Source organism: Lycium ferocissimum, chromosome 9 (genome assembly GCF_029784015.1).
Source record: "Lycium ferocissimum isolate CSIRO_LF1 chromosome 9, AGI_CSIRO_Lferr_CH_V1, whole genome shotgun sequence".
Taxonomy (NCBI): domain Eukaryota; kingdom Viridiplantae; phylum Streptophyta; class Magnoliopsida; order Solanales; family Solanaceae; genus Lycium; species Lycium ferocissimum.
The window spans coordinates 44,651,917-44,664,951 of NC_081350.1; the positions used below are offsets into that span (position 1 = coordinate 44,651,917).

General features: G+C 33.3%; 1 protein-coding gene across 1 annotated transcript; it reads left to right on the forward strand.

Moving 5' to 3' along the window:
• Window positions 1-1,887: 1,887 nt before the first annotated feature.
• Window positions 1,888-7,251, forward strand: LOC132031028 (palmitoyl-acyl carrier protein thioesterase, chloroplastic). Its single transcript, XM_059420867.1, has 7 exons — window positions 1,888-2,009; window positions 3,382-3,995; window positions 4,095-4,228; window positions 4,924-5,037; window positions 5,279-5,450; window positions 5,535-5,603; window positions 6,547-7,251. Exons 2-7 carry the CDS (start codon window positions 3,486-3,488, stop codon window positions 6,814-6,816), a joined length of 1,269 nt encoding a protein of 422 aa, XP_059276850.1. The 5' UTR covers window positions 1,888-2,009; window positions 3,382-3,485; the 3' UTR covers window positions 6,817-7,251.
• The last annotated feature ends 5,784 nt before the right edge of the window (window positions 7,252-13,035 follow it).

A 13,035-nucleotide genomic window follows, 5' to 3' on the forward strand; every position in this document is an offset into this window, starting at 1 on the left:
TGCCCCTATTAGGTGCTATGGGATCAAATCTCAATACATATTTAGTTAGAGGTAGTTTAGTCAAATTACATATTTTTATCTAGGAGTTAGAATTTGCTTAAGGGGTGTGCAAATGACTAAGTGGAGGGAGTAACTTTTTTCAAAAAAAAAAGTTCTATCAGTGAGCTTTTTAAACAGGTATCTGCTCCTAATTGTGTTAAATCACAAGTTCTCGAATTCGGTAAAACGCAATTAAATATCAGACAGAATTTTAAACAAAAGTTTGGGAGAACAATTTACTAGAAGAGGCGAATTATTCAATGTCCTATATACTTTGGGGTATTAATGGATATATTTCTTCTCGATGCAACTAGTGTAAGACTCTTAGTGTAATTTCAACAATTTGTAATTAATTAAACCCGAAACACATAATCTTACTTAATCATAATTGTCAAGTTTGTATTTCATAATATATTTTGCTTATGCATTACTAAGCATAATATAGCTTGAACCAAACGTATTTTTGCGTATACGAAATCATATTCTGCTAATAAAATAATTGATTTAGGAAACTATTTTCACAATAAAAGGTTTATTAAGCAATTAAAACCTAAAAATAGGCTGGCTTCCTAGAACTCTTATTACTGACACAACATTAGTTTTTTTAGGTCAACTATGTCCTTTTCTTATATGATCTTGATGTATGAAGTAAATAATACCCTATAAGGAAAAATAGTAGTTGTAACAAAATTCTCCAGCAAATTAAGTATGCTTTAAATTAAATTAAATTAAATGAATGCTCCCACTCTATTGCCTCTGAATTTTACAACTATAATATAGGCTTTTAGCACACATAACCACGTGTTAAGTTAATTATACAGGCCCTCTTCCAAATAAATGAATAATTAATAAATAAGCAAAAAGGATTACGAGAAGAAGATAATACCGGCAGAAAAAAGCAGAAGGAAATATATATGCTGAAATAGGTGCTCTAAAATATGGTCTAAAATTATTAGTATCAAGGAAAAGCTACTACCAATTGAAATAGAAACTGATTGTAAACAGATTACACATTTTCGTACTAGATATTTATAGTAAATCAAGTAATTTAACCATAATATTGAAAACATATATATATATATATTTTAATTATAGTTAAGTGATGAATTTGATAGAAAAGATATATGTCTTGTATTAGAGGGATTATTTGGGTGTTATGCATCCTAGACAAGTCAAGCTCCAACCAATAAAGGCTGTGCAAAGAGAATGCGCACTTCTTAATTTTTAACTAAAGGTCTCAAATCCAAAATCTACTGTCTAAGTAGGAAGTTACCTTCCTTCAGAAGCGCTTGAACTTTTCCACGCGAATTCAACTTTAACCTGGCCCCAATATGAACACCGGACACTAGCAATTTTTTTTTTTTTAATTTTATATAGGTATCAATAAGGATTGTGATGAAATGAGTAAATACTTCTTCATTCTTAACCAGAAAAATCTCGAATTCGAGCTCTACTGCCTGAGTCTAGAATAGCCATTATTAAGAAGCACTTTATAAATTTAATATTGCCCAATACACATACCAAACACCAGCGAGAAAACCTTTTTTTTTTTCCCTTTAATATAGGTAAACATAAACACCAGTTTCTTTTGACCAAATTTTTTTTTTTTAAAAAAAAAAAAAAAAATGTCTAGAAGAAGGAAGAATGGCATTTACGTAAATAAACCAAAAAAGTAGGGGCAAAAGGGCCAGGTGGATAGTTATAAAAAAGAGGTGACTGAAACACTGTTATCCCTTACCACCCAGATTCCCTTCTTTCTCTCTCAAATATTTAAAATTTAAAATTGTTTTTTTAAACAATTTTTTGTTATTTTTAGAGAGAAATAAAAAGGACCACAACTTGCAACAAAAACAAAGATCACAAACCCTAAAATTGTTTTGAATCTTTATATATTTTTTGATCTGGGTTTGCTGATCAAAAAAAGTAAAGTCTTTACAATATTATTTATTAATTATCACTGCTATACAAAGGTGCGTTTTTTTTTTTACCTCAAATTGTTCATTTTTTTTTTTTTTGTATAGAGTTGTTGATCTGTAAGGTTTTGGTTGATTTTTGTATGGATTATATTATGTGTAATAATGTAGGAAGAAAATGCTTGTTTTTGTGTTTATAATATTAATTAGAGTTTCTAATTATTGTGCAGAAAAAAGGTGTGTTTTTTTTTTTCCTCAAATTTTTTATTTTTTTGTTGATGTAATGCTTGGTTTTGTGTTTGGAACTTGAGTGAAGTATTTAGAGCATTATTTAATAAAAAGGTGGGTTTTTTTTTTTTTTTTTAACCTTAAAATGTTGAATTTTTTGTTGATATGGAAAGTATTGGATGATTTTAATATGGATTATGGGTGAAAAATGGAGGTAGTATGTAGGCGAAAACGCGTATTTTTGTGTTTGTAATTTGTGTAATAATGGAGGCTCAGATCTGTTATTGTTCTTATAGGACATGTTTGAATTTTGTTTTAATGGATGTTTGTATAGGTTTTTGAGGATTTTTTTTTTGTTGTTGTCTGGTTTTGTTACCTTATCCTGATTTATTGAATTGAGGGTGATTTTTATTTACATATTCTTTGAGATATTTGAAATGATTTTATCCATTTTTAAATAGAATGAAGGCTGCCAATCTTATAATTTGACATTCATGTTCTTAATTTTTGAAATTGTGTTGGCCATGGCTTCTTCGCTTCTGTTATTTCTATTTCCGAACTGCTTTGAATTGCTTTTCCTTGACGAGCCGAGGGTATATCGGAAACAACCTCTCTACCTCCCAAGGTAGGGTAAGGTCTGCGTACATCTTCCCCTCCCCAGCCCCCACTTGTGGGGTTACACTGGGTATTTTGTTGTTGTTGTTGTTGTGCTGCTGGTTTGGTTGCTAGGGGACAGTGGAAAGATTGAGCGGTTTAATCTGTAGAGGTGCTAGTAAATGGAACTGAAGATATTTAATTAGTTGTATAAGGCTATTAGGTGAAAGTTTCAAAACCTGAAACTTTATTATTGATTTGGGGGTTGTGGTTCACACCTGTCAAAGCCTGTTGTTTCTGTGGGCTGCAAATGTTTATTGACTGAAACTTTATTACTGATTTGAGGCCTGTCAAAGCCTGTTTCATGCATAGGCCTGTTGTTTCAGCAGGCTGCAAACGTTTATTACCTGAAACTTTATTATTCATTTGGGGATGGTTCATGCCTAGCAAAACCTGTTGTTTCTGTGGGCTGCAAAAGTTTTTTTCCTTTAGGACCTATTAAAATCCAAGCTTTTTTCATTAGCTACACAAAGAAATTTTAGATTCTTGAAATTCTTTAGCTGATATGGACATACAGTGATATGGTGTTACTTATATGGTGTTGCAGGAAGAACAGTGTCACTCTTTGATCTGTTTGGTGTTCGTTCTGAATCCACACACAATAAATTGGAACAAAGGGAGACTGACTTGCCAGTATATAATATTTTAATCATGATGGCCGCTGCTGCTACTGGCGCACTCTTCCCTGCTGCTAATCCACCTCCTGACTCTGGAGCAAAATCGTCTGGAAATTTAGGAGGAGGAAGTCTTCCTGGAAGTATAGATGCACGAGGGCTTAACGTTAAGAAGCCTGCTTTTGGGAGCCTACAAGCTAAGGCCAATGCACAAGCTCCTCCAAAGGTGAATGGAACAAAGGTAGGCGTTATGGATGGGTTCAAGGACGATGAGGTGATTTCTTCACATCATCCAAGGACCTTTATCAACCAGTTGCCTGATTGGAGCATGCTCCTCGCTGCCATCACTACAATTTTTTTGGCTGCTGAGAAGCAATGGATGATGCTTGATTGGAAACCTAAGCGTCCTGATATGCTTGCTGATCCATTCGGATTAGGAAAGATTGTGCAGGATGGCTTTGTTTTCCGTCAAAATTTCAGCATCAGGTCCTATGAAATAGGGGCTGACAGGACTGCGTCTATAGAAACGATGATGAATCATTTACAGGTATTCTAGGCTTTCATTTCCATTTGGTAAAGAATTATTGACTTGAAGCTGTAAAGCATCTTGTTTTGATACCTTAACGAGCTTGAGTTGGTTCTGCAGGAAACTGCTCTTAACCATGTCAAGAGCGCGGGACTCATGCATGGTGGGTTCGGATCAACTCCTGAAATGTCCAAGAGAAATTTGATTTGGGTTGTTACAAAAATGCAGGTTGTGGTGGATCGTTATCCTACTTGGTAAGTTTCTGCTCTTACATGGATGAGATTACTTCTCTGATATGTTGTGCTATTAGATAAAGTCTGTTGAGGTACTAGAAAGGGTTAAGCAGAAGTTCACCAGTTTTTCAAACTGTCTTTGTTGATCAATGCTTAAAGAAATTCGAGATTGTGTGTCATATCCAGAATTTGTTATTCTTATTTAATAAAAACTTCTTCTAATGCACATCGTGTAAGGTGCTTAACCTCAAGTCAGTTTTCTCATGTAGTCTTAATCTTCATAGCTTTTGCTATTGTGTGATATGAGGAATCACTTCGATGAAGTTGAATTTGATTGATTTATGTTGATATCGGTCAACTCTTTAGGAACATGACCGATTTAAATGGGAAAAATCTTGTTTTCATAATCATAAATCTGTTAGACTCTTTTAGGTGCCAAGTAACTTGCATCGTTGATTGTTTTGCTTATTTGCCATCTAGCTACTAAGCATTTAATTTCCCCGTTGTGTACAGTTATGGCTATTCATAGGAGAAATATTAGGTTTTCTTACATTTGTTGTATAGTTCAAGATCTGAAATCTATTTTGGATCTGTTGAGATTGTTCTTTATTGTTCCTACTGATCTTCCTATTGATATTTCAAACATTCTGTGCACAGTTTCTTTGACGTGTGAAAAGATGAATACGGGGATCTTTTGCCTGATTTCTTTTTCGCAGGGGTGATGTTGTTCAAGTGGACACTTGGGTAGCTGCATCCGGGAAAAATGGTATGCGGAGAGATTGGCTTGTCCGCGATAGTACTACAGGGGATGTATTGATGAGAGCTTCCAGGTAGGGGCAATCTACTTCAGCTTGGTTTAATTTTGACACAATGAACTTGTAGAAGCATATTATTCAGTTATCTTTAACGTAAAATGATCTTATGGTTCCCACTCATTGGATTTGGTTGTTTTATGACCACGTCATAGCTCCTAATCTTTTCTGCACTATGTTTTGTAGCCAAACATGAAACACCTGATGATCTATTCATTGTTTCATAATTGTGATTTCTTTTGTTTCCATTTGCTTGCAGCCTTTGGGTGATGATGAACAAGGAGACAAGGAGATTATCTAAAATACCAGATGAGGCTCGGGCTGAAATTGAAGGTTATTTTGTTGATTCACCTCCTGTTATTGATGATGATAGCAGGAAGTTACCAAAACTTGACGAGACAACAGCAGACTACGTTCGAACTGGTTTAACTGTAAGTAGAAGGATTCATCGCTGGTGACTTTGTCTCATCTAAGGACATCCTTTTTACTTTCTTCTGATTTGTTGAAATTTACAGCCAAGATGGAGTGATTTGGATGTTAACCAGCATGTTAATAATGTCAAGTACATTGGCTGGATTCTTGAGGTAAATCCTCTACCCTTTCCTCCATTTTTCTAAAATAATTTTTTCTTCCCTGTTATTTCTTGTAATATATATTATGGTTTTTAATTAGGGTATGTGGCATAATAGATGTGTTTAGGTTTCATCATATTCTGAAATTGTGTGGACAAGGCAGAAAGAAAAGAAAAACTAAAAGATTGTGTGTGCACACGTTAACCCAACCAATTTCCACAGTTCTTGGATTTGTGGTGGTATTGGATGTCCTGAGGTGTTTCAGATAGAGCTGACATATATCCAGTGATGTGTATATCTGTTAGGAGCCATTTGCATAATAAGTTATGAAACACTTACTACATACATGTCTGGACAGAGGAGATTCGTCATTTCTCTTGTGGATTGTGCACCAATTTAGGGTAAAAAGTGTTTATGTAATTGAGCACAGTAATATTGTTTTTCCTGTCTTCTAGCTGATAAGTAAAAATGTCTCGCTAATCCTTTATTTTTCTCTAACAATAATTAATTTTAAAAGTGAACCCCCCTCTCCGTTGTTGTCCTTAAGAAGGAGTAGTAGTGATCATAGTGTGGTGTATGAGCATGAAATCTTTTTATCAACCTAAAATAGGAAAGCTGAATGAACCCAAGTGAGCTGCGTGATATGCATTGTACTGAAAATATTTGATGGTCATTGATCTCCTACTTGACTGGCCTTGGTGCTCATTCTCTTTACTGTTTGCATAAGCATAAATCAACATAAGCATAAATCATTTGTCATAAGAGTAGACTAGTATTAATAATTCTTCTGGGATATTTAACACACTGATATTGTTGGCTATAAAGTGTTTAGTGGGTTGCATAATTCCAAATTTCTCCTCTTGAGTGCTTCAAAATCTTGGTAACATCATGTAATTTAGTTTTTGCTTGGGTATATCACATGGCTCAAATTGTTGGAACATGTCTTTGGATGCAGAGTGCACCAATGCAAATACTCGAGGGTTGTGAGCTTGCTGCCATGACATTAGAGTACCGGAGGGAGTGCAGAAGGGACAGTGTGCTGCAGTCACTGACTTCTGTTCTGGACAATGGAGTCGATGACTTCCCGGACTTTGGGAATACTGAGTGTCAACATGTGCTTCGACTCGAAAATGGTGGAGAGGTTGTTAAGGGGCGGACCGAGTGGAGGCCAAAACTTGTCAATGGAATTGGGAGCCTGGGCGGATTCCCAACAGACGTCGCTTAGTTTCATTACTTCCAAGTGCTGGAGACTTGAAGTAGTGTCCGTGCTCTGCATGCTCTATATCACAATCGTTTGTGAATCCCCCTACTTGTGCTCTTTTGATCTTTTATATATTTCCCTCCTCTCTCTATATATATATATCCTCTTCTCAGCCCTTGCCCATTTTTTTCTTTTTTATTCCTTGCCTCTATCTCTTAATCCTTTTATTTCCTTTAGGTATTAGTGAAATTATCAGTGATTGTAAGTATAGTCCTTGTGTCTAATGTCTTATTTCCCTAGCATTCCCAATACTCCAGGAGCTTTCCTATCTTTTGTCCCTTTACCTTGCTGGCAATTAAATTTGGCCTAGATGGCATTGCTGAACAGGACAGCAAATGGAACATTTTTTAATTTGTTGTGGCGATTCTTTATATCTGTAATGCATTATATTTGTTCTCATTGCCATGTGGTCCATCTCATTTGTCATCAATTTAGTGAATGGAAGTTTCCTCTTGTTACTTCCTCCGTCCGCATATATGGCAGTGTTTGATTGGTTACGGAATTTGACGGCCTTTGATATTTACCAAAAGTATCCTATAAACTTGTGGTTTGAAACGTGTCAAGATATTTTTATGGTTATACAAGCATATATCTTAAGGATAAGATGAAAAGTGAGCTGAGAATTATGATGTCTCAGGTTCACATCTATAGGCAAAGAATGGTAGATAGGTTATTTAGCAACTGTGCTGGTGGAGGTGTGTTTAGTTGGCTTGAACACTGCAGTTATACAAGTAAATGAAAATTCAACGAATTTTTTTATATAAAAAAGTATTCATCTCTTTGGAATGTATTTGAAAAAAGAATGTCACCCCTTTTTTAATCATTGTTATTTTAAACATGCCTAATTCTCTTGGAGAAGGATACTTCTCAGCTAATTCACTTTTACTACCGGATCTTTTTGCCTTTGTTCTGTCTTTTAGTGACAAGGCCTCTCTTTTTTGTTGGTGGGTGAGTATCTTTTTATCAATCAAGGTTGTAATCGTGTTCAAATTTTAATAGATAAGGGTATATCATAAAAGTGGAACCAGATCATCAACTTTACAGGTAATTGGATTTAGAATAAGTTATGGGAGATGTACTTCTATAATTGAAGGATGCTCCTTTTTTTGTTTTTTGTTTTTGTTTTTAAAAGAACTTTTAACTTCACCTGCCACTCTCTGTGACTCGCCCTCTGTCATAGGCGTTTCATTTTCTTTCTTTAAGTATTCAATGTTGTCTCAACTCCTCTCTGACTCACCCTCCGTATAGGCATTTCATATTTTTTTTAAAGGATCCAATGTCGTCGTTGAGGTTTATCACACCGTATGTGAGAAAGTTGTTATCTTTCTGTGTTCAAAATAGTAATTTACTAAAATCATTGTTTCAAAAACCCAAAAAATAGAAAAAATGTAGAAATTTAGAAGAATTAGAAAATTTTCGAGCCCACAAGTTTCTTGTGTATCTTTAAGAAATTTAATCCCCTCACAGTTGACAAGATTAATGGATTAATTCCTCCCAGGATAGAACGGAAAACTATTCTGCAATAGCGGCAATGCAAATGACAGAACTTTAGCGAGCTAAAAATGGAAGCAACAAATCACACCGGACACTTACGTTTTCACTTTTGAAAACGATGCAGAATGCAAGAGTGAGAGGAGAGTAAAAGGCAATAAATTTTGAGTAGTAAAAAATTGAGGCGATGCCTCGAAATTTATAGCCGAACATCTAGGTATCAACAGGTGCGGACATGCCTGTTCGTAAAGTGTTGTGTCTATTCGGTATTGATATTACCGTTTGGGAAATTAAATAATTCAATTTTTCATTTAAGATTTGGTGGGAAAAATATCCAAATTTCGGAAAATAAATAATGGAATTTGGATCATTTGACCAAAAACAATATCAATCAATCAGATCATTTGACTGAACCCGAATCTGAATTCGAGCGACGACGTCGCGAGGGGAGACCCTCTTCTCAACTCTTTAAGAATTAGAAGAAATGATTCTATATATAACCACATAAGAAGTGTTTTCGCCCACCAATGAGGGACAAAGTGCCTTTGAGAAATGAAGTTTGTTTAACTTTCATTTCTTTCCATTTTATTCCCACCATTTCCCAATTCTTACTATGCTCATCTTTAAACCTCATGTTTTTAAAGCCCAACAGAAGCGTCCTAGCCCCGTACAATATTTATCACCGATCCAAGCCTATCATATGCATGACCTCTTTGACCTCTAATATTTTTCACGAATTTGTTCCTTAGGTTACATCATCGTCGAGCCCAAAATCACATGTGCTATACGAACTTGTGGTATGTCCGATAATGTTCTTTATTTTCTTCTTCTATTTCGATGTGAATTCGCCTAATGAGTCCTATGCCCATGTTTTTTGAAGCTTACCTCCAATCATTCTTTTTAACCCGTCCTCATCGCCATGGTTGTCATATATAATTTTCAACCAAATATTGTCCATATGCTTATTGACTTTTAGAAATCTTTTCATAATTTTTTATTAGTAAAGTCTAGTAAGGATCTTAAAGGAAAAAAAAAAAAAACTACTTCAATCTCTCAATCTAAAAGTTAATCCATTTAAAAGAAAGAGGCCTCTATTGTCAACTGACAAAATACTTTTGGTTAAATTAATTTTGTCTTCAAACAAAAGGATGGAAATTAATGTGCGGTGGAGAAAAGTTGATAAAGCCAAAGGCCATGTTCTATAATATTATCTAAGTAAACAAATAGAGAATCTTGAACAAAATAATGTGTCAACCATGAGACTTCACATGAGTAGGGAACAATTCATTAACTTTGTCTTAATTGTGAAAAATAATACAATATCCAAATTAGCCTTCTCACATGCTATTTGCTCTTTTTGGTACATTTGTCACATGCAAAAGTGAGCCAGAGTGGGTGAGAATATTAAGAATAAAAAAATATTGACTAGAAATTAAAATTAGGTCAATCACGGAAGTTACTATAATTAATTAGACCCTTTTTTATTTTATTTTTTAAGATATTACAAGTGACAGTTTGATTGCAGTTTTTATCTAGTTTTGTTCAGCTGCCCATACTAATTTTATTGTTTTATCAATTGTTCTTGAATTTCTTATTCAGTACCAATCATATGATCTTTTAAAAAATGAGTAAAATGGTGATGTCAAATAAATTTGCATGCACCTTGAGGATTACAGAGATACTTACTATCGTCCAATAAAAAAAAATGAATAATTCTATATGTCAAAACTTAGATAAAAGAAAAGAATCCGTCTAGCGGTTTTCTCAAGATTTTCACCCACTCTCAAGATTTTCATTCACTTTATCGACTATTAGATCACACCCTTGATTACTAGTTATCTTGGCCCTTATTGTTTTTATTGAAAATACAATCTTTGGTTGGTTGATCAATTTTTTCTTGAATTCTCACCGGTGTTCAGTACTCACATTGTGGTCCCGATTAATTCGGATCCGCACTGTGTAACGCGCATTAAAGGGAGAAGCGCTTCCTACCAAAATCTTTTCCAAACCCAGGCCGCGAACTCAAAACTTTGGTTAAGGGCAAAGAAATGTTATCCATCCTACCATAATTCCTGGTGATGTTCGTTATTTTTTTTAAAATTTCATATTTTTAGTATTAAGTTGGAAATCAATGTTAACGTTAAAGGCAAACATGAAAATCAACATTCAGTACCTAATACTATATGCTAACATTCAAAATAAAGTTATCAAGACACGAGGACGATGACATTATAACAATCAAGCAATAATGTGAGTTGTTAATTAGCTTTAAATATTCCTAATCAACAAATTGATATTCTAACTCTTGCACTAAAACTAAATGAAGTTATTTATCGATAATTAAAGAAATTAAATAATGATTATCACCGCAACAAAAAAGTAAATTAAAAAGCATAAACAGTCAAATTGACATCAACAAAACCAAACTAATAATAACTAAATACACGTTTAATGAAAAGTGCAGAAACAAAACAAAAGATACAATGACCCACAAGGAGAAAATGAAAAAAATAGTCCCATATGTTTGGAGGTAGGTTCAAAGTGGTTCCTTATCTATATTTCTGAGCATTTTTTTTATCATCTAAGTTAATCAAAAGTGAACACTTTTAGTCTCTTCAAATATAACAAATTTTACCTATTAGGTTTTCTGAAAATCATGATTTTTTTTTTTTTAAGACCAGGAGCACCGAGAGTTCCATCAAATTCGAAAACTGCAACATCAAAATACTGCATCCAAAAAACAAAATATAGATAAAAATTAACAAAAACAACACCTCAAAAAGTTGTAGCAAACTTAAAAAATATACTAAAAATAGCACAGACCGTAAAAACTACACCTCCACATTTGAGTTTATGTTAGAAATTATTCACAACAACCATGAAATTAAACAATCAAAATTTGTTAAATATTGGAGGGAGGCAAAAAATGGTCATTTTTTAACAGTTTTTAAAGAATTAAAATTGCTTAAGAACATAATTAAAGGATCACTTTGAACCTACCAAACATAATGGAACAATTTAGTCAATCTCTTGACTCATGAGACACAAAATTAGGCTCCAACATGTAATCCACTAGCTATTACACATGATTTGAGTTACAATGTATTGGGACTAATTTGGATCTTTTAGCAAAGTAAAAAAGTGTACTCCGACACAAACATTTGTTTTGGAACATTGATGTGATATAATCTTCATTCCGTTTATCCACGCTTCTATGATTACTCAAGGCACACAAAAAAGCAAAAAGAGAGAGGAAAAACAAAACATACTTTGATACTATAAAATAATATATTTCAGCAACCAAACATATATTTACTTAATTTCGGAAAATATTTTTCGGCACATGTAACAAACACGCAAAAAGGTACAATATATGTGGTTAACGTAATTACGTAATAGACGTACGAACACAATTTTTTTTCCGAATATTAAGCCGAAAGTATCTAATAGTAACATTTTATCATGTGCCCGTGTGTTCAATTGAAATAGGTCATAGTTCGAATGTTTAAATAAAACTTACTAGTAAGCTTAAGGGACTGCGACAACAAAACCAACTTTGCAAACCTAAACTAATAGTAGTAATTAATTTATAGATTTGGTGAGTATAAATATTCATTACTTCTGTGGTTGAACTTAAAAGGGAAAAGTTAGAACTAACAAGAATCTTGTGAAATTAAATCACGAGCTGATCGTGTCAACTGCAAAGTGGTTCTCTAAATAGAGGGAGATTCAAATATATAAAAGTTTGAATTTGACTAAGTGAATAGATATAAAACTATTACTTATATATGGAGAATTACCTATGGTAAAAAAGTTATAAAAAAAGAAAAAGAAAAAGAAAAGAAACAAAAAATAGAATTTTTAACCTTTCTTACCACCAAGACATGGCGGATAGTTTTTTAGTATTTGGTGAAAATCTTCCACCATCAAGATTTATAATTTAAAGGGTCGTTTGCTCTAATGTTTAAAATAATTAATGTTAAAAATAAAATTTCATATAGATAATATAATGTTTGGTTAGTCGCATGCTAGAAGAAAAATCACAGCATAACTAATATAGCGTTTGTTTGGCGGTACTAAATAACATATTCATTAAATTAGGCGACAACATGTATATTATTTTTTACAAAACAAAATATGAAATAAGAATACCTATAATATTAATGCCTGAACTAAATTATTTAAAGATAAAAATTCTCTTTTAAAGTTAATAAATTCATGTGTAACAATCTCCCCATGATATCAATAAAATATAATTATAATTTTCGTATCTTGCTATATAATTTTTACGTGGATGGATGGGGATGCCACGGCACCGTGACCGCTATATATATGCGGATATGTATAAGAAATGAAATATATATAAGTCTTGCCACCCCAAGAACAAAAGAGTTATAACATTCTTGCGATGTGAAGATTAACTTGTCGTACCATGATTTTTTTTTCTTCCTTATGCACGATCTATACTTTTTCAGCTTTGTATCTTTAATTCTTTTAACTTGCTATTCTTTGTTAATCCAAATTAACTCTTTTATGCTTTAATTAATTCTTGGCTCTTTTTACTTCCTCTTTCTTAAGTATTAATCTCTTTATGCGTGCATTGAGTGCGCATCCTATATCAATGAGTACTAAATTTTAAAATGTCACATAAATATTAAAAAATATATATGTAAATCGTAAATTTCAAAATTT